Source organism: Calypte anna, chromosome 21, assembly GCF_003957555.1.
Source record: "Calypte anna isolate BGI_N300 chromosome 21, bCalAnn1_v1.p, whole genome shotgun sequence".
In the NCBI taxonomy this organism is placed as follows: domain Eukaryota; kingdom Metazoa; phylum Chordata; class Aves; order Apodiformes; family Trochilidae; genus Calypte; species Calypte anna.
This window is the reverse complement of record NC_044266.1, coordinates 4,326,380-4,354,048: the sequence shown is the minus strand read 5'-3', so window position 1 is coordinate 4,354,048 and position 27,669 is coordinate 4,326,380. Positions and strand designations below refer to the sequence as shown.

At 46.8% G+C, this 27,669-nt stretch overlaps 4 protein-coding genes across 10 annotated transcripts; 1 reads left to right on the top strand and 3 right to left on the bottom strand.

Annotated features, from left to right (window-relative positions):
• The first annotated feature begins 336 nt into the window (after window positions 1-336).
• Window positions 337-22,421, top strand: OTUD3 (OTU deubiquitinase 3). 7 transcript variants are annotated; one of them, XR_003988460.1, is made up of 9 exons: window positions 337-506; window positions 1,174-1,322; window positions 2,097-2,209; window positions 5,055-5,177; window positions 6,440-6,565; window positions 7,158-7,254; window positions 7,522-7,703; window positions 8,053-8,280; window positions 22,230-22,421. XR_003988460.1 is itself a non-coding variant. In XM_030463534.1 (8 exons), the coding sequence occupies exons 1-8, from the start codon at window positions 337-339 to the stop codon at window positions 8,227-8,229; spliced, it is 1,137 nt and encodes a 378-aa protein (XP_030319394.1). In that variant the 3' UTR covers window positions 8,230-11,103. The 7 variants fall into 7 exon arrangements, 1 of the variants encoding a protein (XP_030319394.1); XR_003988459.1 differs by lacking the exon at window positions 22,230-22,421 and adding an exon at window positions 10,723-11,103; XR_003988457.1 differs by lacking the exon at window positions 22,230-22,421 and adding an exon at window positions 8,395-11,103.
• LOC115599489 (phospholipase A2 crotoxin basic chain-like) lies at window positions 14,663-16,915 on the bottom strand. Its single transcript, XM_030463537.1, has 6 exons — window positions 16,833-16,915; window positions 16,328-16,384; window positions 16,041-16,176; window positions 15,443-15,549; window positions 15,191-15,308; window positions 14,663-14,935 (listed from the first exon to the last, which is right to left on the bottom strand). Exons 2-6 carry the CDS (start codon window positions 16,365-16,367, stop codon window positions 14,917-14,919), a joined length of 420 nt encoding a protein of 139 aa, XP_030319397.1. The 5' UTR covers window positions 16,368-16,384; window positions 16,833-16,915; the 3' UTR covers window positions 14,663-14,916.
• Window positions 17,240-18,513, bottom strand: LOC115599490 (basic phospholipase A2 homolog). The gene is made up of 4 exons (XM_030463539.1): window positions 18,468-18,513; window positions 18,039-18,183; window positions 17,438-17,544; window positions 17,240-17,364 (listed from the first exon to the last, which is right to left on the bottom strand). The coding sequence occupies exons 1-4, from the start codon at window positions 18,505-18,507 to the stop codon at window positions 17,240-17,242; spliced, it is 417 nt and encodes a 138-aa protein (XP_030319399.1). The 5' UTR covers window positions 18,508-18,513.
• On the bottom strand, window positions 20,998-22,309 carry LOC103537390 (phospholipase A2, membrane associated). Its single transcript, XM_008503674.2, has 4 exons — window positions 22,270-22,309; window positions 21,644-21,788; window positions 21,296-21,402; window positions 20,998-21,185 (listed from the first exon to the last, which is right to left on the bottom strand). Exons 1-4 carry the CDS (start codon window positions 22,304-22,306, stop codon window positions 21,040-21,042), a joined length of 435 nt encoding a protein of 144 aa, XP_008501896.2. The 5' UTR covers window positions 22,307-22,309; the 3' UTR covers window positions 20,998-21,039.
• Window positions 22,422-27,669: the final 5,248 nt, after the last annotated feature.

Here is a 27,669-nt window from a genome sequence, read left to right as displayed (position 1 = left end):
CAGAGCTGCTGAAGTGACCCCTGGGGGGTTATAACCGGAGAAGAGGGCGAGGGCAGCGCCGGGCACGTTTGTTTGTTTGTTTGTTTAAATGATTGATGACGCTGTTCTCCCCAGAGAGAGGGTCACCCTTCTGCCAGCTGCTCCTGGCTGCACCCTCCTTCGCAGCTCCCTCTGCGTACCCCTGCCCCAGTTTCCCTCCGACTCTTCCCCCTCCCGTTTCTCCTCCTCCTCTCATCCTCCCCCCTGGAGGAGTTCTCCACGGCGGCGCTCTGGCCGTAGCTGCGGTGCTCTCGCTGGTGGCCTGGTTGGCGCAGGCGCAGTGCCCGCCCGCCGGGGATGTCCCGCCAGCCGGCGGCAAAGGCCCGGGCTGGTACCGGAGCCAGGAAGGGCCGACGGCCCCGGCAGCCCCCCGCCCCACCGGCCCCGGGTCCCGGTTCGGGCGGGGGAGGCCTCGTCAGGCAGCTCCGAGCTCTCGGCCTCAAGCTGCGGGAGGTGCCGGGCGATGGGTGAGCGCCGCGACGTCCCTGGGGTCGGTGCTTCCGGAGGCCTCCTGGCCCCGGGGCTGAGGGTTTTGTGCTTCCCCGGCTTTTGGGGAGCCTGAGGGCTTTCCTCTCCGGGTTGAGTGGGGCCAGTGATGAGGGCTTCTCCGCTGTAGCCCACAGGAATCAGAGGAGTCTGCTCTGTGGCTGTGCAGGGCTCTGTCCCCTGGGACTGGTGGCTCCCTTGGTTTGTCAGTTCCTGGTGTGACGGCTCTGCTAGTCCTAGGCTTATCCCAGGGAGGATGAGAGCTCCACTGGCCTGCTGAGTGGAGCATAGAAAGGTCCATAAGTACTGGGTGATAGAGGTGTCTGTGCTGATGTTGTGTAGTAGACCATTGAGCTGTGTGATGTATCAGTGTCAGTTAAAGACAGTTTGGCCCATCACTCCTACTGCCCTTGAGTTACCCTGTTGGAGCTGATGCCGTGTTCACTCAAAACCTTCTGTTCTTTCCAGCAGTTCTTTTAATTACAGCAGCCATCCAAAGCACAGGGGACAGGTGCTACTTTGCATTCAGAAGACAACAGAAACAGCTCAGCTCTTTCGCTATAACACCAGCTGCTTGGCTGTTGGTTTGATGGTGTGTCTGTTCTCTGTGTTTTAGACACACTTAACCTCTGGTTTCTCTTTTGGTAGCAATTGTTTGTTTCGGGCCCTTGGTGACCAGCTGGAGGGGCACTCCAGGAACCACCTCAGGCATCGCCAGGAAACGGTGGATTACATGATAAAGCAGCGGGAGGATTTTGAGCCTTTTGTGGAGGATGATGTGCCCTTTGAGAAGCATGGTATGGGCTCCCTAGGACACTTATTGGAAGGGGTTGTTGTGTAATGTGTTTGCATCCCACCTGAGTCCCTTCTTCCTCCTGAGTTCCTCCTCCCAGAACTATATTAGGGCTTCTCTCTGTTTTTTAGAAACAGTGACTTTACATTTCTGTCTCTTTTGCTTCTGAAACCAAATGAGCTATTAAGCTTGTAATAAGTTTTGGGAATTGTTTAAATTTAGGACAAACTTGGAGAAGGAAGGAGAGGCAAAAAAAAAGGCAAAGAATAAGAAAAGTGGTGTTTTCAAAAGAAACTAAAAATGGTCTCCCTGCCTGTGAATATTGGTGGGTGGAGGCTTGCTCATATCTTTGAGTTTCTTTTTTTCTTTGATACTTATATTGCATGCTGGTAACCCAGAAGATCCAAAGCAGTGACTGATACAGCCTTTGCCTGACAGCTTGGAGGATGTGATGAGTACCATGTAGGTGATGCATGAAGGTGGTTTGTACATGGCATTCTTCCTCTCAAGCTAACACAGACCTCATGGCCTTGTGTAATCTGAGGCTGCACTGTGTTTTCTAGAGGTTTCTGTGTTTGAGGTGCATTAACTTCTGTCACTGCCAAATTCCTGCCTCAGCAATCACTGTTTCACAGATGAGATTTCCTTTCCAGAATTTCTTGGGCTTGTGTTGAAATTTTGTTACTTGCTACCCCTCTAGTACTTTTGTAAATGTCAGAAATGAGGTTTCCAACTCTTCTGAATGTTTGTTGTTGTTTGGTTTTTTTTTTTCCTTTAGTTGCCAACTTGGCCAAGCCTGGGACCTTTGCTGGCAATGATGCTATTGTGGCCTTTGCAAGGAACAATCAAATCAATGTGGTTATTCATCAGCTGAATGCTCCTCTCTGGCAGGTGAGAAACAAAACCTCTCTCCTTTGGCCTGATTTTCAGCTCATGAGTACAAGTGTGTTGAAACTTCCTGATCTGTTCCAAGAAACCATTTGGTAGCTGGGCATGGTGTGGAGCTGTGTTTTCATTTCAGCCTTGAAGAAAAATATATCTCAACCAGGAAGAAAGGGAATGAAAATGAGTGCCTGAAAAAGATAAGGATGGTTTTGGTTTTAAGCCATTAGCTTAAAATCAGCTCATTTCTGAACATTAGCCTACATATGAGGTGACTTTTCTGACAGGAATTTGAGCCAGGCTTAAGGAAAGCTGTATGACAAAGTTCAGGAATGAGGAGCTGAAGGTGTAGCAAGGCAGCCCCTGCAGTGTGTTTCCATTTCATTTGGAAATGAGAAGGTTTTTGGCAGTTGGAGAAATGATGTTCTGGACTGGGCAGAAGAGGGAAAAAGTTTTAAAGCCACAAGGTGGTGTTTATTCAGGTTCTGGGCAGGCCTGTGAGTATGGTTTCCTCTGGCAGCAGGGCACTGGAGCAAGTAATCCATCAGGTCCCTCCTGCTCTCTTTTTTTGTTGTTTTTCTGTGGCAAGTCCACACTGGAATGTGTCCACTACCTGCTCATTGAGCATCTGTGAAGTTGTATTCAAGTCCAGGTTGTTTCTGGACCAAATTTATAGGCAGAAGCAATGAACTATATAAATTAAACAGGGTAATAAATGTAAAAGACCAGATGAAAGCTGTCAGTGGAGTCTTAAATACATTTGAAACAATGCCTAGTGGATTTCTGAATCCAGGCAAGTTTGAACTCTGATATACATGGCAGCCACGGGCAGTAAGACAGGTAACCTACATATTTTAAAAAGAAAAGTGTTTGTGACAGTGACACATGAATGGAAACACTCAGCTGCCTGACCTGCAGGAGTACAGGAGAGTTCCTGAGGGTGCTGTCCTTTTCCAACTGGTTTGAACCAGATCCTCACCTCAGCATGGTTAACACTGACCAATACTTTGTATATCCCCTAAAAAAACTTTTTTTTGCCCTGTTCTTGACCTTCCCAGCACAGAGGTTGTGATGATAGTTTCATTGTTGGGTGTAGCCTCATCAGTGAAAGGTTGGCTCAGGCTCTTGAGAATGATGTAAGCAGACCTGTTAACAGCTGTAACCTAAGGAGTCTCTGACCCACATCAGGGCATGAGATGTCAAGGTTTGCAACATGGTGACAATGTTAACAATTTTCTAGACCTCACTAACCCAGGACATCCTTTTAATTTAATTTTTTATACACCAACATACTTGCCCTTCCTCATCTCAGCTTTGGAGCCCCAGGATAATTTCAATTAGGTTCCAAAGAGAGCATTTCCAGAGAGGCAGAGCAGCAAGATGCTTAAAGCAGATGGTGTGAATAGCTCCTTGGGTTCCAAGTCTAAAGCAGATGCTGAGTTATCCTTTCATTTTAAGAGAACCCCTTTGGAGGTGGGCATCTCGGCATGGACCTCTGCATGGACTTTTTAGGTCTTTAAACACCCTTTACTTTTTAAAAACTTTTTTTACCTTTCTTAGAGCTTCAAGCTAGGTTTCTTTATTGGGGTTTTTTTGTATAACAAAAGCTATTCGCTTTCTTCAGCGTTTTTGCCCTTTTTATCTGCAGCTATCTTTTAGCTACACTTCCAAGGTATTGTGGGAAGAGCATGTAGAAAGAGCCTTCACTACTTAAAGCTAATTGTCAGAATAATATTTTGAGAGCTTTGGGATTTTATTAGGTATCTATTTAGGCTCCAGCAGAGGAGAAATGTTTAAAATAAGCCTTACTGAGATCCAACATGTAGTTTTCAACTAAGTTGAAAAATTTAGTAAAATAGAAGGCAGGAATGAAGTATAACCAAGTGCTGAGTTGGGACTTTAAAACTGAACAAGTGTGAAGCAGATGAATGGAAAACATCTGTTGTGAAACCTGAAGTCATTAACTCAGCTCAAACAGCAGACGTGGCTGAAAGGTGACTTGGTGTCAGTTCTGTAACTTGGGATAAGCTGATTCAAAGACGTAAAAGGGTTGGGAAATTCTGAAGCCCTCAAGGAAGCATTTCTTGTCCTTTGCTTACTGATGTCTCCTCCAGGAGAGCTGTCAGATCTTTGAACTCTGGCTTGACAGGTAAGCAGAGGAGATCTGCAAATGCAGTGTCATTTTCTGCATTCCTTGCAAGAGCTGGAGTGCAGTGCAGCTTTTAGCTAATGGCTTGAGGCACTGATGGTAGGGGTAGGAATTATTCTTGCATCAGCACAGGCAATACTTAGAGCAGGAATTTTGTATGGAAGCTGCTGCACTTGGTGCTGATGAAGCAAAGGAACATTTGGTCATTAACAGAGAGTTAATATATTTTCATGGTTTGGCTTTATTTCTGTTAGTCTTTTTCTTAAAAACAAAACACAGCCACTCTGCATGCAAATTGTCCCAGCTGCAGAACAAAGCTTTGGGTGACTGTTTCCACTGTGGTCACAACTTGAATGGGTTCTTTTTGCCTTATATTTGAGGTGAAAAAGGTGTCATACCCTGAATGGAAGAAGTCACTGAAACTGGGTCTGTGAGAGTGATCAGAATATTAACAACTGATGTGGAAAGTGTGGAAAATAGTTTTGAGCTTCCCAGTGAAATGTTTTCCCACTGTGTTCTGATTTCCAAACATCCTTGAGACAGAAGCTCTGTTGTCACTCTAGGCACACCTGGGTTATTAGGTTGATGTAGCTGTCTTTGTTTTCCCTCACAGTGTCTAGCATTGCTTCAAAAAATAATACTTGGTAAAATATGGTGCTGAATTTGATTCTAAATGATCGTTAGGGGTTCATTTGTTTCATTTAGATTCAAGGCACAGACAAAAACAAGGTGAGGGAACTGCACATTGCCTATCGCTACGGAGAGCACTATGACAGTGTGAGGAGAATCAATGATGATTCTGAAGCTCCAGCCTATCTTCAGATGGAGGTTGGTTATGAAAAGATGGTCTGAGTCAGCTGTGGGTGATAAAATTCATTAATGTTACTGCTGGATTTCCTTTTCTCATTTGCATTGAGAAAAGAATTTGGTTCCTGTGTCACACTGGGGATAGAAAAGCCCCTAAGGTCACTTTTTTTTCTTTTCTTTTTTTTCTTTTTTCTCTTTTTCCTCTTTTTTTTCCTCTTTTTTCTCTTTTTTCCTCTTTTTTCTCTTTTTTTCCCATTTTTCTCTCTTTTCTCTCTTTCTCTCTTTTCTCTCTTTTCTCTCTTTTCTCTATTTCTCTCTTTTCTCTCTTTTCTCTCTTTTCTCTCTTTTCTCTCTTTTCTCTCTTTTCTCTCTTTTCTCTCTTTTCTCTCTTTTCTCTTTTTTCTCTTTTTTTTCTCTTTTTTCTCTTTTTTTCTCTTTCTTTCTCTTTCTTTCTCTTTCTTTCTCTTTCTTTCTCTTTCTTTCTCTTTCTTTCTTTCTCTTTCTTTCTCTTTCTTTCTCTTTCTTTCTCTTTCTTTCTCTTTCTTTCTCTTTCTTTCTCTTTCTTTCTCTTTCTTTCTCTTTCTTTCTCTTTCTTTCTCTTTCTTTCTCTTTCTTTCTCTTTCTTCTCTTTCTTTCTCTTTCTTTCTCTTTCTTTCTCTTTCTTTCTCTTTCTTTCTCTTTCTTTCTCTTTCTTTCTCTTTCTTTCTCTTTCTTTCTCTTTCTTTCTCTTTCTTTCTCTTTCTTTCTCTTTCTTTCTCTTTCTTTCTCTTTCTTTCTCTTTCTTTCTCTTTCTTTCTCTTTCTCTTTCTTTCTCTTTCTCTTTCTTTCTCTTCTTTTTTTCTCTTTTTTTTTCTTTCTTTTTTTTCTTCTTTTCTTTTCTTTTTTTTCCTTCTTTTTTTCTTTTTTTTCTCTTTTTTTTTCCTTTTTTTTTTCCTGTGCTAAGGAGTAAAACTCTGCTGTCCTTGAGGTTTTCTGCACACAACTGCATAATGGGTGGCATTGAGAACAAATTAATACCACACTTCAAAAGCCAGTGATTGCTTATTGTTATGCATGGTCTTCCATGATGTGAGAGCTTGCTCAGAAACGTATGAATCATGGAAAACAGTGTCAGTGATGATGGAAGTTTCACAATTTGCAAGATGCTTTGACACAACGTATTTCTGAGAAAATTGTACCATAATAATCACATTTTTAGCAATGTCAGATTGTTTTTTATAGAAGATGATGATGAAATTGCTGCGTGTCCTTCTGTGATGTGCTGGGCTTTGCTTTTCTTTCAGAGGCTTTGCAAAAATGATTCCAGTAAGGAGGAGGAAGTGAAGCCACAGAAGGGTGAATTTGAAAATGAGAATGAAGTTGAAATGGAAGATGCTATACAAAAAGTGTGTAATGCAACTGGATGTACAGTAAGTATAGAGTAGCCTTTTTGTGCTTAGTGTTCAGATCTTGAAAGTAGCCATGGGAAAAATTCCAAAAAATACTTATCTTGGGTAATTTCAGTACAGGAGGCACAAACCAGGATGTTTTTCATCCTAGACTCAACCCTTAAATCCAGATTAAATATGTATTCTGTGTGGACAACTAGTAATTTTGGAAGGTTTGCCTTGCAGTCTCAGGAAATTTACTTTGAAGCAAATTCTGTAAAATTGGAAGCTCCTTGAGGATATCTGTAGTGGAATGTTACTCTGTGACCTGATACTCTGCAGATCTTAGCTTCTGTCCATGCCTGTGTGTTTCCTGCATGTGCTTCTTGCACCGGACAGATGTATAGAACAGAAGTCAAGAGTGTAACAGCTATGCTGAAAGAGAGTATTCCTTTTTCCTGGCATCTTCAGGAATTTCAGATTTTCTCCCTCAGCTTTTTCAGTCATGGAATCCAGGCTAATTGAAAGGTCATAAAAGCAGCAGCAACCCCTTCTTGGTAGTGCAGGTGGTTGTTAAATGAATGTACGTCAGTGATTTGAACTCTCTTCAGTGTTATCTTTCTCTTGTGGACAGGACACTGATTTAATAAGCAGGATATTGGAAGTGGAAAACTACAATATAGAATCTGCAATATTTGCTATCTTTCAAGCGAAGGAAATGGAAAGAATTGGTAAGTATGTGGAGTGTGTCACCTGGTGCTTCAGAAGAGTCAGTCTGATGTCAGTGTTCTCTGTAGACAGTAGTTCAAGAGGGACAGGAGCAGTTGAAGCTTGCTTTTGGTTGTGCTGCCTCAGGAAGGTTGTTAGTGAGGGCAGACTCCAAAAGAAAAAAAAACCAAAACCCACACCACTTTTCTATAGTCTGGAAAAAGGAAAGGGCTGACAGTGAGACAGCTTCTGGGTGGAGTGTGTCTAAGAAAAACCTTTGCTGTTGGTAGGTGGTGAGGAGCAGAGTGATCCCCAGAGCCAAGATCAGAAACTGTGTAGTGGAACCCTGTGGGAAGCAAATGGAACTGGTTCAAGGGTCTTTGGAAATGAGCATTTGCATCAAGATGAAATGGAAAACAGCAAAGGACAGGCTAGAGCTGCTGAAGAGACCCGATCTGGCAGAAACCCAAAGGTAGGTGGAGGGCAGTTTAGCAGTCATTTACATGTCCTTTAACAATGAGGGGAATGCTTAGGATTGCTTAATCAGCAGCTATCTTTTCCTTTGAATTAAAAAGAGCTGCTGCATATCAGATGTTGTTGCTGCTTTAGCTGTGACTTCTCTGATGCAAAGCTCACTGACTGGTGACATGTGCCACTCTTCCTCAAATAACACAAAATAAAGTACAGATAAGTCGTTTGTAACAAACATTCACTGGCAGCTGTTTTGATATCTCCTTGTCTGCTTTCCAGTGTGTTTTTTTTTCCCCAACTGAGATGAAAACGTGTGTTTTCAACTCTCTGTTTTCATCCTTCCCTTTCAGGTGTCAAAAAAACAGAAGAAGGAACAGCAGCGGTTAGAAAAGAAGAAACGACAGGAGGAAAGGCACAAACAAAGGGTCCTGGGCACCCAGAGTGACTACACAGACAACAGCAGCAGGGACACAGACTCAACCAACCAGGTCACCTTGGTGAAGGCCATGGCAGCTCTAAACATATGACTGAATGTGTTCTGAGTGCCCTGGTGAGAAAAGCAAATCAAACTGACAAAGGTAAAATTCCCCTGAAGCAAATTTCCAAGCACCCATTGTTGTCCTACAACCTCTTTCTGTGGAGATCTCTAAGCAGAGGTGAATTTTCTGTTTCTTTGGTTTTGCGGTGAACAGTTATTCAATAATTCTGCATCAGCCTGTGTGTGATAAGAGTTGTTAGAACTTAATGAAAAGTAGAGACCTGGTTTTATAAATTTTGGAGTGAGATGAAGGTGAGAACCTTTTCTTCACACAGCAGCATCAAATTTGTTTTGAGATCTCTTGTGCTTCGATTATGGTTTTTTCATAACAACTTTTTACTTGTTTATGCTTGGAAGAGCTAATTTTATCTTGCTGTGAGGGAAAGCTTAACCATTCTTCACTCAGGAACTTTTTTTTTTCTTCTATTTAAATTGAAATAAAGTAAGGGAACAGAATCCCAGAATCCTATCCAAAGCAAGGTGTTGGCAAACACTGTATTAAACACAAGATTCCTCATTTTGCCCCACGCAAGGATGCAGTGCTGAGTTTTGATCTTTCTGAAATTGCTGTGTTGTTGTTGCACTGGGCTGTTTCAGGAGTGGGTTTGTACATGAAGGGAGAATAGGATTGCTGCCTTCATGCTTGCTTCTTGCTCACTTTGGGATTGGCTTGTTTGCCAACTGCTGAGACATTTTGAGGAAAAATATTCAATACCAGTGGACTACTGAGGCTGCAGAGATTATTCATCCAATCTGGTGAAGTCTAATGAGGTGGTAAAATATAATGTGAGCAAGTGTGAGACTTCTGTTGAGCATTGTTACTTGAACATTTGGAATTCCATCTCCTTTGCTGTACTCTGGAGCTTTTGGGCTAATCCAGAGCTTTAGGCATAGTCAGGAACTTGATAGTCTTTAGTCCACAAATGAAATTAGTATAGCCAGCGGATTCAGAGTCCTGGGAACAAGCTTCCAAGTAGCAGTGATCACTGGGAACCCTGCCTACTTCACTCTTCATAAATCAAACTTTTTCCACAGTAGGATATTTTTTTCATTTAAAATTCCTCTTCGGTAAGGTCAGTGAATACTGTAGAATGTACAGCTTGGATCCTGTGATCTCTTTTCCTATAGGACTGGGGATTTGGATGAAGTGTTACGAGTGTAGTACTTGGCCTCCAATTTATGGCTTGCTGTGTTTTAGCTTCACTCAGGTTTTTGGACTTCTGTCAAGCACTAAGCATGAAGAAAGCACATGTGCACTTACACACACAATAGATAAAAAGAGACACCTCATCAGCCAGGGTAGAGGCAAAATAGATATTTTTTGATAGTAAGGAACATTGCTTTTGAAAATTTTCCATGTTTTCAAGATCTGCAGATGCCTTTTTTGAATGAACTGTCAAGATCAGAGCTGGTACTTCTTCATATGTTCCACTACTGCTTATCAAGATTGTTTGAAGAATAAAAGAAGGGAGTTCTACTCTTAAGTACTGGGGGTGTAGAACAGGCTTAGGGATGGTAAAGAAGTTCCTTTTGTTCCTGTAATGAGCTTGGCAGAGATAAAGTCAAACAAAGCAGCTCTTGGGCTTTATGGTGGGACACAGTGTCTGGTGAGTAAAGCAGTGTGTCAAGTGCTGCTCCAAATGCCAGTAGTAGGTGTGAGTAACTCTTGTGGAGGGAAGTCTGAATAGTATTTCTTAAGTAAGAGGATTCTTATGCTCCAAGCCTGGAGAACTGTGGAGGGAGTTGTCCCATAGACATCTTAAACAGCAGAGAGAGGCTGTCCTTCAGCTTGTGGCCTCAGATATCCTTAGCCAAATATGTGGCTGAAAAAGCTTTAATTTCCAAGTGTTATACAATTAAAACAATGTCTTAATGTACTGGGCTCATAAGTCTTATTAGATTAGTCAAGTTATCTTCATTTTTTGCCAGGGTAGCTTTGTACCTGCACAACGATTTGTATCCAAAGATGTTAAAAATCTCATTCTGTCTTTTGCAGTTTGTTTCTTTAGCTGTTGAAATTCCCACCCACCTTTTCAATGTGTTTTTTATTTTAGGGAAACCTTATGCAGCATTCCTCAGGGAACTTTCTTTTCTGCAGAGAATTTGCTTTCTAAAACAGGTTGTGGATTTTCTTTGCCAGGAGGACAGGGAGGCGAGGAATAAGCAGAGATCGTGATTCATAGCTCATGTTTACTCTTCGGTGGAGTTAAGCTTGCTTTGTAATATGCTGTCATAGGACAATAAGTCCTGTGTGTTCCCTTGGGATTTGGGGAGGATTAGTGTTTATTGCTATCTTACATCTTGGAGGTTTACAGCCGGGAGTGGGTCGGGAGTGCACTCTGCTGCTGGACTGTTTGGGTTGCTGTTGACCTCCTGAAGGTGTGTACAAGGGTAGAACTATGTGGAAAGCTGCTTTTCCTGCATCCTATCTACCACTGTCATCTTTCCCAGGCTTACTTTTTTCCAAATCCTGTCCCTGCAGGTAAGAAGTTCAGCTGAACTGGAAGTTTTTTAGAATTTGGCCAGGTTCTGACTGATACCCTGGAGTTTATTCGCCTGACAAAATGGTTTTTTCTGCTCTGCTACTCAGTTTCTGGTGTGCCCCATTCCTTCCCAGGGGGCTGCCTTTAGGTTTATTTCACACCTTCTCCTCATCTGCAGAGCCTGAACAGCAGCAGAAATTGGCTCATCCCTGGCAGCCACATCTGCAGTGCTCATGGATCCCTTTTCTCTTGGAATCTGTTGAAACTACACCAGAGTTTTCATCTTTTCCCCCTGTGGACTCTCAGCAGAGCTCTTGCTCCTCTTACCAAACCAAACCTCTGGTTTTTGGATGCTGAGGGCAATAAAATTTGTGAAGATGGACCAGCTGAATTGTGCGAGTGGATTTATGTGTGGGGGTTAAGAGGCAAAACTTTTTGATTAATTTAACATCTGCACAACCTGAACCCTTCCTAGGAATGTGAGGCAAATGTCCACCTGCCAGCTCTTAGGAGCTGTGGAACATTGGCTGAAAGGAGGGGAAATTGGGTCATTCTTCATGTTCATATTCCAGTGCTGCATAAAAGGGGAGTGGTTTATGATTGTGGGGAGCTGTGTTATTGCTCCTGTTGCTGCTTGGAGCAGAACCTGTTTGCAGGCACAGACCTTGGGTGGGCATTGGCTTCACCAGCTCCATCCCAGCACTCCTCTCATCCCAAAGCCCTTCCGTGGCACAGAAAATGAGTAAAAGGAGAAATCAGTTATAAAGATACATTTACAGTAGGAAGTGTGACAAAGGGGAAGGAATGGGGACAGAGATTCTGGAACATGTACAGAGCAGAGCCACTCAAATGCTCATAGGGCTGAGCAGTTCCCTGTGAAGCCAGGCTGAGGGATTGGGGTTGTTCAGCCGGGAGAAGAGGAGGCTCCCAGGTGAGCTCAGAGCAACCTTCCAATATCTGAAGGGGCTCCAAGAAAGCTGGGGGAGGGCTTTGGACATGGGGGTTTAGGGAGAGGACAAGGGGAAATGGATTAAAACTTGAAGAAGGAAGATAGAGGTTGGGTATTAGGAAGAAATTCTTTGATTTGAAGGTGGTGAGAATTTGGGTGGAACAGGTTGCCCAAGGAAGTTGTGGCTGCCTTACCCCTGTCAATCTTGAAGGTTGGATGGGGCTTGGAGCAACCTGGGCAGGTGGGAGGTGTCCCTGCCCATGGAGGAGGCTTGGAACTGGATGATCTTTAAGGACCTTTCCAACACAACCCATTCTATAATTCATGGTCAAATGCTTAATGGAATTGGGCAGGAGCCCTTAATGCTGAAGCAGAGAAGATACCTTTGAACTGCCTTCATTTTAGGACACCAACTCTGAAGGCATGCTGAACACATTTTCTGAAGGTAGCATTAACATGGGAGGTATCTCCATGGAGGCCCAGCTGGTGAGGGTGTCTGCAGTGAGGTATGAGGTCCTTAGGAGATCTGATGCAGGCAAGGTACAAGATAAAGCCACTGGTTGCACCTTTTATGGCCACTGAGTGCATACTTGGTGGGGCCCCTCCTTTGGAGAACCTGAAGTGGGCAAATATTGACAATCCTCACCATGTTGGTCCTGCTGTGTGCACAAGCCTCTCAGCACTGCTATAGGCCCCAGCTGTGGGGTGCCCTTTGCAGGGGAGGTTTGGGTGGACTGGGATGAGTGGGGTTGAGTTCATGACTCTGGGTGTCTTGGCATCCCAAAACTTTCTGGAACGAAACAGAACTTGAGGGAGAACAGGAACCATTTTCATCTTAGATGAAAGTCATCTTAGAAGATGACTGTTGGATTTTTGAGCAGGTGGCACTCATGGACCTCTGCATGAAGCATCTGGTTCAACTTATGAAAAAGCAAGATAAGGCAAGGATCAAGATAAGGAAAAAAAAAAAGTGGTGTATAATGGAAGGGTGAAAAAAGAGGATGGTTATGTCGTTTGCTTGGAGAGAATCTCTAATTAAACAGGTGGTGCTGCGCAGGCTTCCCAGCAGTTTTCTTCTGGCAGAGGTTGCAGGTGCCATATGATGCTTTGCAGGCAGAACTGTGACCAAAGAACCAGGGGGAGGCAATCCCCGTGTTCTTCAGAGGGAAACTGAGGCAGGGAACAAGGATGTGACTTTTGTGGAGAGACTGTGAGAAAAGGGAACTCACAGTAGACCAGAGCAAAATCTCTTCCTCTTTCTGCCATTTGCCTCATCAGCCCTCTGGGCTAGTTTAAATAGACTTCTGGGATGGCATCAAGTTAACTAACTGAACTAGAGCTTGCCACTATTCCAGATTTCCTGAGCCTGCAGCCAGTTTTTATCACTATCAGGGAATAATCAAATTGGCTGAGCTGCCAAGTGGTGCACCCTCCACTCCAACTCCCCCCCTGCAGCAGGTTTGCAGTAGTCTTATCTCCAAATGTGAAATAACACTCACATGGCATAAATCCACCACCCGCTCCACCCCATCCCCCGGGTGAGAGTGAGGCTTTTGCTTCTCTTCCACCATATGCAAAACACAATTTTGCAGCCCAATTTATTGCAAGGCACTGAGGAGCTGCAGTATCTAAACCAACAGCTCGGTACTCAGAGCTCTGTGAGAACAGATTCGTACAGCCGGGAGAATACCTAGGTAGTTAAAATCCAAAATTTAAATGGGAGGGTGCATTTCAGCTCATCTTGGCCTGCAATCTGTCTCTGTGATCACCTTTCTCCCATCTCAACCAGGATTTGATCCTTGATTTGTGCCTTGCAATCAGCAGCTGCTGGGCAAAGGGCTGCCTGCTTCTTCCTCCTCTCCCCCAGGACTCAATACTGATGGATGAGGAGGATGGTTGAGCTTGGTCCCTGGCTTATAACAGGAGGGAAGTAGTTCTGATTTAAGGCATATTTCCTGCTGCCGTTGACTTCACTTCGGGTGGGAATTACAGCTGCTGATGCCCGGGAGGTATCACGCCCCAGAGAAATAGTGTTTTGTTGCTGTTTCTGTGGTTAAAATTTCATTGCTGAGCCTCAGGGGGGTTGCACCACTGAGACCTCCCTGGGAGTTAACCCTTTTGGGCACAAAACCTGCTCCATGGGGATGCCCAGGGATGGGGGGAAACAGGCACAGCCTGAGCTGCTCTTTCCTAGGGGATGCACTCGGGGTTGTTGCGGAATGGGCCAAAAACATTCTTTTCCAGTGAGAAATCTGTTTTGTTCTGTGTTGAGGGTGAGGCAAGAGCAAGCTCCTGGCCACCCTGTCGTTACAGCAAAGGCTGCCAGCACCCGGCCCTCCCGCAGCCTCTCTGCGCCGCCTTTGATTGCTCTGTCTCAGGAACAACTGCAGATTTTCAGAGCTGGAAGGCTTGGGGGTTTAGCAGCTCAGGGGTGCAGGGGAATTGCTTCTCAGGTGCAGTGGACTGACTCCTCCCTCTCCTGCAAAAAGGGGATGATAGTGGTGGGCAGTGCAGACAGCAGGACCATTTTGGATCACCTCCCTGACCAGTTGCTCCACGCTCTGGTTATTTGTGCCTTAAGCTGCTGCTGAAGTAACCTGAAATGTTAGAATCTGCAACGGGGCTTTTTAAATTTTTTTTTTCCCATTCTAGCAATGTATATCTCTCCGTGTTGTCGCAGCTGATGAAACCACAGACAAGCCAGGCAATGTGGCCTCAAATCATTTGGAAATGTTGCCACGGGACACAAGAGGTCCTCATTTTCTGTGCTACTTGCAGTGCTACTTCACTGACTTGCAGGCTTTAGAGGTGAAGTCTGAAAAGGTCTCTCGAGTCTGCTGCTTACATCTGGTTGTTTTGGGGTTTTTTGGGTTTTTTTTTTTCTGAGTATTTCAACGGGAAGCCTCACTAAGAAGTTAGCTTCTCCTCACTGGCTGCAAGGGGTGTCTGCTGGCTCAGCTGAGTCATGTCACACGGAGGATGGATGGTTTATGCTCACTGGTTTTATTTTGGAACAACAGAAGAGAATCTGCAGCAAAGCAGAAGCGGAGGGAGCTGAAAGGATGCATGGGGGGGCTTGAGCCAAGGGGAAATGAGTGTCCGTGGAGGAGCTTGTGCTGGTTTTCATCATCTCGTCCTTTGCAACGACAAGGTGCAGTTGTCCACCCCTCCCTTGTTTTTCTGCGCTGAACCATCTCATCTGCACTGCTCTCCCTCCTCCAATCCAGTGTATAATGACTCAGCTTCATGGGCAGTTTGTTGTCCTCGTTTCAAAGCCAAAAAAAAAGAAAACCCAATCAAAACCAAAGCCCCAAGGAGGAAGGAGACTCACCAGGGTTGGGCAACACTCCCCGCACCTCGCCATCCCTTTTGTGCTTATCAGCATGGAGGTGGTTTTGCAAGGGACCTTTTTGCTTCAATGCTTTGATATTTTTATTTTTTTTTACTTATTTGTTTTCTTGGTTTTTTAAAGTTTTGTTATGGTATGATTTTTTTTTTTTTTTTTTTTCCTTCAGCACCTCCCGACTCGTCCCTGGCACTTGCTGGGGGGGCGGAGCAGCCCTCGGTCCCTCGCCCGGCAGAGCTGAGCTCTCTGCTCACATCTGCAGGCACCGCGCTGACACCAGGTCCCAGACCCTGCAGAGAGAAATCGCTTCTTGAGACCTTCTGTTTGGAAAGATCCCTGAGGTTCTGCCCTAGGAAAAGGGCATCATGAAGGAGGGAGATGATCTGGGAAATGGGTATCCCAGACCACAGCTGTGGGGACTCACTGCAAGTGGGGATTCTTGCCCTGAGTGCTGAGAGGGGCTGTGTGGGTCTCAGGCGGCAGCGCCCTGCAGCCAGCTTGGCGTAGCAGCAGGCACGGAGCCGGCAGCACCTGTGGGGAGAAGGACAGGCTGGCCTCATCCTGAACAGGGCACCAGCTGCCTCAGACCTACTTGAAATAGCCTCTGTGATCTGAGTGGGAAGAGCCACCAGCATCTGCATCTTCTTCTTCCTCGAAATCACCCAAGACCTGCTTCCTTCCAGCCTATTCCCACACCAAGCCTCTTCTCTGATGATCTGGGCAACCTCTCCAAGAGCCCTTGCCTACCCTGGCTTTAGAACCGTCCCTATCTTCCCATGACACCCCTTTGACTTTAGGACATTGTTACTGGCCCAGTCCCACTGACACCAGGGCTGGACTCGGGGGTGAATGCCACCTCTCATCCTAAGTCCTGCTTTTTGCTGCCCATCGCCTGGCCTGCAATTTGCCACAAAACTGCAAAGGATGCTGCTAGGGTTGCTCACAAGCCTGAGGGTTACCCTGGGACAAGCATTAGCCCTCCTGGGGCCACCATTAGCCCTCCTGGGCAGCATTGCCTGTACCGGTCCATTGAAGCCTTGGTTATGCTGCTGCTGCCCCGTCCCGAGTAGCAGCCCTGGCCGGTCAGATTTCCTACAGTGCTTCCTTCCAGTCCTGGTGGGTATGTGCGGGAGGGCTTCCCATGAGCCATGAACACACCTAGAGTGACCAGAAAATGGGGTTTTTGCAAGTTATCTACAGAAATGAGGCCCAGGGGAAGGAGAGGAGCACTTTGCTGGGAGTCTCCCCAGGAGGGTTGGGAATGCTCTCCAGATTGGTGCAAGGATCCCTGGGGAACAGCTGCACTTACTGCAGGTAAGCAGCACTGCCAGTATCAGCAGGACCTTCATCTTCCTCTCACCTGGCCCTGGGAGGAGAAGCAGAGGACAGATTCAGCCAGGCAGCATGGCCAGTTGACAGCTGCTGCCATGCAAGCCTTGTCCGTCTGAAATCATGTGAAATCGGCCCAAAATGTGGAGGGAGAAAGCCAGCCATGCACTCTTGCATATGTGTCACTGCCTTTTGGCTGAAAGCAAACGCTTTCTGAAGCTGTTCCACCACCCAAGCATCTCCTACCTCCCATCCCACCACTTCTGCCACCTGAGGCATCACTTTGCAGCAGCAGAGCAGCAATCCCCCCTCAGCTACAACCTACCAGCTGAGTTTTTATCTGAAAGCAATGGACACTTCAGAGAAAAAAGCAGGAAGCAGCACTCCTGCTGCCTCCTACTGATACACCCCCTGCATTTTTAGTCCCTCAGCAGCAATTCAGCCATCCCATCCAGCAGTGGGGTGAAAAGGTGGGAGCCGCTCACCGATTCCTTGCTGCCAGCCCCTCCTTCTGGGGAGAGCTCTGCCCTCCGTGTCCGGCTCGTGGGCTCCAAACTGAAAGCACTGAAATGACTTGTCTGTCCCAAAAATGTTTTTATGCCTACGCCCCTTCCCTTGCTGGCCAAGCTCCCCCTTTTCCCATGGGCTGTGACGCAGGACCTAAGGACAGAGTTTTCCCAAAGTTTGGGGTGTGTTTGAGGAGGAGATTACTGGGATTTTACTACCCAGCAGCAGCTCGCAGGGGACCAGCATGGCTGAAGCACAATGTTTATTTTCACACTGATTGAATTGACAGGAGCAGTACTGACACGGGCTGTGCAGACAGGGACAGGGAGAAGGGGTGGGGATGCAGGACCCCTGAGTGTGCTCCTGTCCCACATCTCAGCTCCCATCACCTGCACAGGTGCTTGAGATAGAAGCGGTACCATTTGTTGTAACTCCCCAGGTTTCTCTTCAGGCAGAGTGCCAGGCTGCGGTCGCACTCGCAGGAGAGCTGTCCACACCAGGAGACCTCACCTATAGGCAGAAGTAAAGCCAAGGTCACCCCAGGCTTTTGGGGGGTCACCCCCTTTGACATGGTCCTACTTACTGCAGGAGGGGCTGCCACCCCACCAGCTGTAGCGATAACTTTGCTTCTTGGCATCACAGTGGTAGGAAAGGAGGTTGTCGTAGCAGTAATCATGCAGCTGGCAGCACCTGTATGGGAGCTCAAGGCTTTGGGGGGTGGGTTTTTCTTTTTATCTCCCTTACCCCTCAAATTTAAAGCCATGCAAGGATGTTGTTCAGCCTGGAGAAGAGAAGGCTGCAATGGGGAGACCTTAGAGCACCTTCCAGTGGCTGAAAGGGGCTCCAGGAAAGCTGGGGAGGGACTTTGGACAAGGGCCTGGAGGGATGGGATGAGGGAGAATGGCTTTGAACTGGGAGAGGGGAGATTGAGGTTGGGCATTGGGAAGAAATTGTTTGGGGTGAGGGTGCTGAGCCCCCGGCCCAGGTTTCCCAGAGAAGCTGTGGCTGCCCCATCCCTGGCAGTGTTGAAGGTTGGATGGGGCTTGGAGCACCCTGGGCTGGTGGGAGGTGTCCCTGACCATGGCAGGGGGCATGGGATTGGGTGGACTCCCAACCCAAACCAGCCTGGGATTCTGTGAGTCTATGACGTGTTGGGGCAGGGAGGTTTTTAAGCAGGGTCTTACTTGTCCGTGGGGTCCTTGGGCTTCCCTTTGCCACCCAAGCCACAATAGCAGCCATAGAAGGAGTAGTGCAGCAAAGCGTTCCTCTCCGTCACCTTTGTGATCATCTCCTGCAGATTCCAGAGGTTTCCATGAGCTGGGGACAAACCTGTGGGGAAAATCATTTGGGCTCACCCTGACAGCTGGTTCCTCAACAGCATCCCTATCCCTCCAACTCCCCCCTCCCTCCACTGAAACCAGTCTGGTGATGTCTTAAAAAACAAGTAGGGACAATGGAGAGGAAACATGTCCCTGGCTCAGTGCCAGAGAGTTGTTGTGTATTTTGGAGAGGGGGTTATAAGGGGGCAGATGAAGAAAGCACCAGTCTGGTCCTGCTTTCGATGGTGTAACTGCATGGAGGGCCCTGGGACTGCTGTGAGTGAGGACACTTACCCCAAGCAAACAGCACGGCAAAGGAGAGGAGAGAGTTCATCTGTCTGACAGCCCTGGGAGAGGAAACCAAACCGTTTCTCCATTAGGTTAGCTGCCTTATTGTATACTTCCCCTCCACGTCCAGGGACAGAGATGCTCTGGGGATTAGGGGAGGTGAGGGGGTTTAGGATGCACCCATCGCTTCAGCACATGGTGATGCTGCCTCGGGGATGGGAATGGGATGGGGGAGAGGTGGGAAAAAGAAAAATGAAGGGAAAGAGAAAAGTTGAAGGAATGATCAGCTGTGGAGGGCTGCACCCCACCACTCCTGCCTCTGAGATGGCTTCCCCTTTGCCCTCACTTTCCTAGCATGGACCTGGCTCCCCACTTGCACCGTGGTTTTTGGTTAAGATAGGAAAGAGGGGAGAAGTGTTCCTCCATCCCACTTACCTCTGGAAAACAGCTGCTTGATTGCTGCAGGGCCCTGCACTCCGATGGGCTTTATTTATATAGTGTTTTCCTCCGCAATGTCGGGTGCTTTTTTGTGCAAGTCCTGATTGGGTTTTTCTGTGAAGGAGAAGGAACTGTCCTTCCCCTTTACAGTAATGCACAAAACAGCTGGAGCCAGTGCTGGGTGGGATGAGCTGGCAATGCAGGGTCACTTCCACAGAATCACAGAATGTCTTTGCTTGGAAGAGACTTTCAAGATCACCCAATCCAAACTTTGACCAACACTGGAAGTTCACCACTAAGTCATGTCCCTTAGGACCAGATCCATACACTGTTTAGATACCTTCAGGTTTGGTGACTCCACCACTGCCCTTGGCAGACTATTCCAATGCCTGCCAACCCTTTCAGAGAAAAAATTGTTTCCTAATATCCAGCCCAAACCTTCTCTGGTGTCGCTTGCACCCATTTCCTCTGGTCCTATCACACTCCACCAAGGAGAAGAGACTCTCCCTCCTCGCTCCACTCTCCTGAGGTAGGTGAAGAGACTGGTAAGGTCTCCTCTCAGCCTCCTCTTTTCCAGACTGAACCAACTTCTCGAGCTTCCCTCCAGCACTTCTGTGTCCTTATGGTGAGGTGCCCAGAACTGAATGCAGTATTCAAGGTGCAACCTCACCAGTGCTGAGTACAGGGAGATGATCACCTCCCCTCCTGATCACCTTTCCAGCACCAGGAGGAAGCCAGAACTCTGTCCCAAGCTTGAGATGCCCAAGAGCCTTTTTCTCTGCCCTCCCCAGCACAATAGTGCGTTATCAGAGGGAAATGCAAGCCCTGTTTGAGTTTTTCCATCCCAGCATCTGAAAAAAAAAAAAACCAAACCCAAAAAAAACCAACCCAAAAAAAACCAGGTTCTGAGGAATTGTAGTTTGAGCACCAGCTCTCTCTCATGCTGCAAAGATGATTCAGGGTGAGTGATTCGGTCCTTGGGGTACCAAAATAAAAGCATCTCAAAACATGCAGTTTTTAGAAACATGGGGTTGGGCAGACACTGGGTGATTAAATACTCACCCATCTCGAGAAAAATGGATGTTTGGGGATAAATAAATGCAAATTTCCTTTATTTCTCTCTGTATGATTTTCTCTCCCTCCTCACTGCAAGCAGAACTCATACAGAAACCAGTCACCAATGCCCCTGCCCTCCTCACTTAGCATCCACCTTGGGATGGATGAGGCTTTGAAATCTTCCCTCCTGTGTGGAGAACTATTCTTAAACCTTAGTTTTTACATGTCACAGGAGGGTCTCAGATGATCTCCCACATTTTGCCACTTCCATTATTCCTATGAAAACACCTTTTGCCCTTATCTCATCTGCCCTTTAATGCACTGTTTTGTTTGAGCTCAGGGATTGAGTTGTGCTAGCAGGAAGAGGTGTTTGGAGAAGGCAAAAAAAAAAAAAAAAAAAATCCAGCTGCCACCAGGAGGGTTTCCCCAGCTTGCCACTGGACTGGGGAATTATTTTGTTGACAATCCTCAGGAAGTTTTACTTGGTGACATTTATTTGTCCCCATTTCTTGATGCAAAGAGCTCCTCCGCAGCTGAGGATGTGGCAGTAGCACTGTTGCTAGACCTGGCCAGGGAAGGAGTAAATTAACTGGCTGGGAATTACAACCACCATTGGATGTTCAGCCTTTTTAGGCTGCTGTGGGGATCATGAATATTTTGGGGTTTCCAGAAGCTGGTGTGAGATGCAAAAGTGCTCCCCAAACTGGGCAGCCCAGGTGATACCTTTCCAGTGCCCCTGAGAAAACACCACAGAGAATCCTTTTTAATACCTTTTATTTCATTATCTTTGCTGGGAAAGGAAATCAAGAGAGAAAAAGAGAGGAGGAAGGGGCCAAAAAACCCACAAACCAACCAACCAAACACAAAACAAACCCCACAAAAAACAAAATAAGGAAGCTGGGTCTTTCTAGGAGCTGGGGGATTTCCATCTGTAATGCACATGTATCCTTCCTCACCCTGAGCATTGCCTTGCAGGCAGCTTTGCTGTCTCTGGCTCAGTGCAGCACCCACATCAAGCTTGTCTTGTGGTATCAATGGGGAAAACCAGTCAGTATTTGCAAGCATGGGTGCAGGTTTCTCTCCTTCAGCACTGGAGCTTACTGCCTCTGCATTTCAGCCTGAAATAGAAGCGGTAGGATGGGTTGTAGGAATCCAAAGTGCTGGAGAAGCACGAAGCCACTGCCTTGTCACACAGGCAGGTCTCTCTCTTGCACCAGCTCTGCTCCTTACCTGTGGGGGAAAAAAAAAACAACCCATAGTGTTCAGTGGTAGCTTTGCCAGCTGATGGCAAAGAATCAGCGATGGGGGCTCCTGGGCAACCCCTACTTAGTGGTACTCACTGCAGATGATGTTTCCATCAGCGATGTTGAAGTGGTAGGGGGTGATCAGGGGTCTGCAATGGCCCTCTCGCAGCTTCCTGTAGCAGCAGTCATGGGCATGGCAGCACCTGTGGGGGACATCCTCTCAAATTGCTGCCCCTGGGCCCCCCTGTGCCACACTGAGATGAAAGAAGGTCCAGCCTCAAATTTAAGGTCAGATAAGAGGAGGGGATGACAAGGAATCAGCAAGAGGTGGCTGGGAAACCCTGAGAACCCCCCCTCTCCAAGCACCCCAGGTTGCCAGCGAGGAGATTTTTAGGGACCCCCACCCTGTTGGCAGTGGGTAGGGATGTTTTTCCAGGTACTCACAGGTCAGTGGGGTCCACCGGGCTCCCTCTGCCCCCAATGCCACAGAAACACCCGTACCAGCTGTAGGAGATCAGAGCACTTTTCCCCGTGGTTGACCTGATCATCTGCTCCAGCTCCAAAATGCTGCTGTGAGCCGGCAGCAGCCCTGCAAGGGGGGCAGAGGAGGCAGGCAGCATTCCCCACACCTTCCACCAGGCAGAGGCATTAAATAAGTCACTTTTATGCATGTGAACTGTGAGAAGCCCCAAAAATCCTTCTCGGTATTTTATCTGGTTTCTGCAACTACTGGATATGGTCTGGTCTGGCAGGTTTCAGTGCTCTCTGTACAGGCTGTGTTTGCATCCTGCCACCAGCACTGCCCCACTGCAAGGATCAATAAATAATAATAAAGTAAATACAGATCTTTTAAATAAATACAGAACTGAGCATCCCAAGCCCTCAACACCATGAAGATATCCAGGACTATAGCAACGCTACACAGAACATTAGAGAGAAAATGCAAAATTTAAATGAAAAACTAAATTGTGCACAGTCTCTGGGTTTTCTAATTTTTTTTTTTCCTGGTTTTTTTTTTTTTCCTGGGTAGATGAGATCCCAGCCTCGCCTACTGAAACTGGGGAACTTACCACAAGCCAAAACCACAGCAAAAAGAAGGTTCTTCATCCTTGGGCTGGCCCTGTAGAAGGAGACAGAAACAGCAGATAATGAGCAGGACAGCATGGAGCCAGCTGGGTGCACCCTGGTGATATTAGTGTCACCATTAGTGAGTGGGTAAAGAGCATTGTGAAGGTACCACCATGCCCAAGCACCCACAGCTGATGCCCAGTGGGGCCTCTTGACTTCAGTTTTGGGCTGTGTCCCTTGGTAGAGCTGTGTCCAGGGATACGGTGGGCTGATGGAGAATCTCTGTCTGCAGCCTCCCGCCCCTCTCTGATGAAATACAAGGGCAATAAAATCCCTCCTTACCCCTGCCTGGACTTCACAGCTCTGAAACTGCTGGCTTTGCGAGTTCCCTTTATATGAATGGTGAAGTCCAACCCCTTCTCACTCTGTGCTGATGGGGGCAAACGGGGTCTTACCAAGTGGCTCCTTGCTGCATAAGAAGGACTCCCATCCTTCCCCTAGACAAGAAACATGGAGTTTCCCACAGCATTCCTGTTCTCTCCATCATGTCTCCTCTGGTCATCTCCTGGGCATGCAGCTGTCACCATCTCAGCCTAATGTGGCTTCTGGATGAGGCTAGTCAAGGTCTTGATGGTGGTCATAAAACATTTTGGTGGCAGGACAGACAGGGTGAAAGTGGTTTGTGCCCAGAGCTGGCACCATGGAGGTTGTCACAACCTTGTTCTAGCTGCTGTGGTGGTGGTTTGGCCTTGGTGACATCTCAAGCAGATGCTTGGTGGTGCTCACACCCTGCAGCCTTAAGAATGGTTTCTCTTGGGTCTTTTCTGTGCAACTTCCTCCCCCAAATCCATGTCTACATCCAAATCCAGCCACACCAAAGGGAGGATGAACATCAGTGTCTCATTTCATGGGTCTGTGGTTTTCCTGTCCTGCCCTCAGGGCATAGGAGACCTTGGGAGTGTGTGGGCAAAGGGTCTTTGAAATTAAATCATCAGCCATGGAAAAAACAACTTGGAATGCTGTTCATTTAATCACCACAGCTGAGATGTGGTGATACCAAGACACCAAGGCAGCAGAAAGCCAGGGGAGATAAGAAACAAAAAGCTGCTATCTGCCCTGCCAAAATGTGGGGCCAAAAGCAAACAGAGACACAGAGGCTCAGTATCAGGAGTGCATGCAGGGCTCCAGCCCCAATGATTAACCACACTTCAAGGGAACTGTGTTTGAAGAGTCAGAAAAAATGGCCCAGAGTTCTGTGTTCAAGGAGAAAACTCCTTGCTGAATTTCTTGAGAGCTGCCAAAGCTGCTTGTTGAAAGAGACATCACCTCCCCAGACGTCTTTCGGGGCTGGTAGAGATGTCCATCCCCAGACTTTTCTTCCCTTCAACCTTTTACTTCCACCTGCCTAGTGGAAAAAGCCAAACTAATAATAAATAAAAACATCTGAACCTGATAAGGAAAAGATGGGGAGCAGCAGCTCGCCTGCATCCCTACTGAGGCTTGCCAAGTGGCTTAACCACTTGCCAGCTGCAGAAGCAGCCACCTCCAGATACCACGTTGCGAACAGGCATCACATCAATGCCCAAACCCCTTGCCTTACCCTCCTGACTTTCCAAGACATCCTTGGGGATCAAACACCCCACTTTCCCATCTCATCCACAAAAAAACCCTCTTCCTTTCTAGGAGATTTTCCCCATTGTGGTGTTCGTTGAGTGGTTGGTGCTGCATGTCCTCACCCTGTGGTGTGGGTTTGCTGCTGTGTTAGCCCTGATCTCTGGGGGAGATCTTGCTTTTTAGCTGCAGTTTGGCTAAACCTGAGTGAAAGGCACCTCAAGGGAGGGCAGAGACCTGGGGTCACACAGGGACCACTGAGACTGAGGATCCCCAGGCAGACTGAACCAAATCCCCCCCCCATTTTAAGTTCTCTTTTGTTCATTCTTGAAACATGAATTTGAAATATAATTTGATCTCCAAGCATGTGTCTTAGGTGTAGTATCACGGAACACCCTGTGGATGGGATGAGCTGCTACATGATGAGATTCTTTCCTTTTTTAGTGCTTTGCTGCCCTGATCTTCCTCCACCCAAGCAGTGGAGATCCCTGAACTGGTGTTAGATAAGTTTATCTTCAGTTATTTATTGCTCATTTCTTGCTGCCTTTGATGGGTGTGTGGTAGCTGAAGAAGAATCTGGTTAACTAGAAATGGGTTGAAAAAAGGATTAACAGCACAGATGGCAATGTTGGTGCTGTCTGCCCCCAAGGAGAGCTGACTCAGGGATGGTTTAAACCCTGTGGGACAAAGGGAACCCCTCTCCCCATCTATGTTTTTAAACTTTAAAATAATAATACTATTATTCATAAATTATATATAATTTAATAAATTGTATTATTGCTTTTAAAATAGCATTGTATTTTTAAACTTTCAGGGTCTAGTAAACACCAAGGGTTTTGGTATCCAAGTGGGGTGCAAAGGAGTGGGTTTGCTCTGGGTGGGCTGTAGGAAAACAGAGCTCCTGCAGGAAGGGACAAGGGAGAGATGGGGACAACCCTGGTCGCACACTGATCTGGGGTGTGGGCGAGGACCCTCCTGCCACCATTCCGCTCATCCCACCCCCTCACACCCACGCCACGATTTCACGGCACCCTCGGGCCCAGCCAGCAGGCCAGGCAGCCACCGATACCACGGCCCTGGCCTCGCCGGGAGTCCCGGGGGAGGGAGGGAGGATGGCGTTCTGAATTAGCCTCCCCTGTTAGAGACAGGATAAGCAGAGTGTGCCATATAACCCTCACATGGAACCCTACGCACACAACCACAAACTATCTGGTAAAGGCTTTGCATTTTATTAAAAACCTTGAATATACCACCCCTCGGTGGCCACTGTCCGACTCCTGCTGAATCTTTCGTAAACTGCGAACGAACAGGACTAGAAAAACCATGCAAAGAGTGACCACTGAAAAGGCTGGCTGGTCCTTACCCTCACATGGAACAAAAGCACCATCAAGAGTCGGGCTATGGCTTTGCATTTTACCCAAAGCCTTGAACACCGCTAGGTGGCCACTCTCAAACTCCTGCTTAATAGGTTGCAGGGACAGAGGACTCTTGAAAACATTTGGCGAATCTGAGGCCAAAAAACGAGAAAATATCTTAGAGCTCTAAATAAAGGTTGCAGGCACAAAAGAATATGGGACTAGCATTCCTGTCAACTGGTTTCTAAGGTGGGAGATTTTGCATGTTCCTGCACAAGCAACCCCCTCTTTTACAAAGATCAAACGGGGGGGGGGGGTTTGTCTCTTCTGACAAATCCGTATGTGATGTTATCATAGAATCATAGAATCATAGAATTAGCCGGGTTGGAAGGGACCTCAGAGATCATCTAGTCCAACCCTTGACCCACCGGAGCAGTTGCTAGACCATGGCACTGAGTGCCACATCCAGTCTTTTTTTAAATGTCTCCAGGGACGGAGAATCTACCACCTCACCGGGCAGTCCATTCCATAGCCTGATCACCCTCTCCGTGAAGAAATTCTTTCTAATATCTAACCTAAACCTCCCCTGGCACAACTTAAGACTGTGTCCTCTTGTCTTGTTGAAGGTCGTCTGTGAAAAGAGTCCAGTTCCCACCTCGCTACAGCCTCCTTTCAGGGAGTTGTAGACAGCAATGAGGTCTCCCCTGAGCCTCCTCTTCTCCAGGCTGAACAACCCCAGCTCTCTCAGCCTCTCCTCATAGGGCCTGTGCTCGAGTCCCTTCACCAGCCTGGTTGCCCTCCTTTGGACCTGCTCCAGGACCTCTGCATCCTTCTTAAACTGAGGGGCCCAGAACTGGACACAGTACTCGAGGTGTGGCCTCACCAGCGCTGAGTACAGGGGAAGAATCACCTCCCTGGACTGAATATAAGTGATCCACAAATTTTGAATATGGCTCTTCTCACACACCCCCCCCCCCCCCCCGTTTGATTAATGTCTTTTACTGCTTCTACTATGCTGCTGGCCACAGTCAATAAACAGTAAATTTTCCTAGGATCACCTAGTGAAATGGAAAACCACAAGCTGTTGATCCCCTAGCTAGGTAGCTAGCAAAGGGCCTGCTAACCTCGGATGTGCTGATGGAAGGGCTCCTCTGTCACCTTAACATTTGTCATTTTCAGAAATTGGTGATAGCCTGGTGAAAAAAAACCCACCACCATCTGCTCCTCGATGGTTCTCCCACCAGAGGGCTCTGCGGACATAGCTTCGTGTTTAGAAGTGTTTTCAGTGTAGATGAGCAGTCAGGAAAAAAGGTACAGTTTAAATCAAAATATTGATTCCAAACACCATGGTGTTGTTACCGAGAAGCCCTCCCCTTTAATTAGTATGCTTCAGAGACAGTGGTGTCTGTAAGTAGCCTGTAGCTACTTTACTGATCTTATAAAAATCTCTCAATAACTTGCAACTTGTACTGAAACATTCTTAATGGGGATTAATTGAAATATGTGATCCCATATCAACGGTGAACTAAGAGCAGAACAGAGAACTAAGCAGGCATATAGATAGACAGGTTTGGTAATTTCCTAAGAAACCTACATGAGCTTCTGCCATGTATTAAATTTAACTGAACTCTACAAACACTTCATTGCTCTGCTGGGCTGGTGATGAGATGACTGAGGAGTCAGCATTGTCAGTTCTGTATACAGTCTGTATACTGCTTCCATATGAATGATGAGAGCTCAAGTTTCAAACTTCAGTGCTGCTGCATGTCTCTCTGGCATTACCAAGAAGCAGAAAGTAAGAGAAGATGGTTCTGTAAGAGCTGAGTATTTTTAAAAGTCATCAGAGACCTGATAAGCCTGCAAACAGGGAGGTGCTGGCCTGTAGTCTGCCCTGATGGCTATTTTCTGTTGCTGACCATCTTTGCTTTTTATGGGGCCATAGGATACAGAGTAACCAAAGTTATAAACAATATGAAGTTTGCTGACCTTCATCTGGCCTACCTCAGCCTAACCATGGAAAGAGAGGAAGTGGACATCAGGCCCTAGATTTTTAATGTCAAGCAATGTGACATGACCTCTCTCCTCCATAACCTTGCCAGGTCAGGCAGTGAACCAACTCCAAGTGGCTGTGTCTAAAAACAACTCAGCCTTGGACATATCCTTCCACAGGTCTCAGATCACAGCCAACCCTCCTGGAATCCTTTGTCTAGAGGGTTTTCTGGGAAGCTGTTTGATGAGTGGCTGTCTGGAGACTACGCCTCCTGCACACCCCACTGCTGCCACCCAAGACCTCAGAGCTTCCCTCCAGCCTGGCAGCTGCTCCTGCCTGGCCCTTTGCCTCACAGAAAATCTCACAGAAAAAACCTGACAGCTGCAAGAGATTCTTCAGTGTGCACAGCATAAGGGGAGGGAAAAGGCAAAGGAACAACAAGAGAA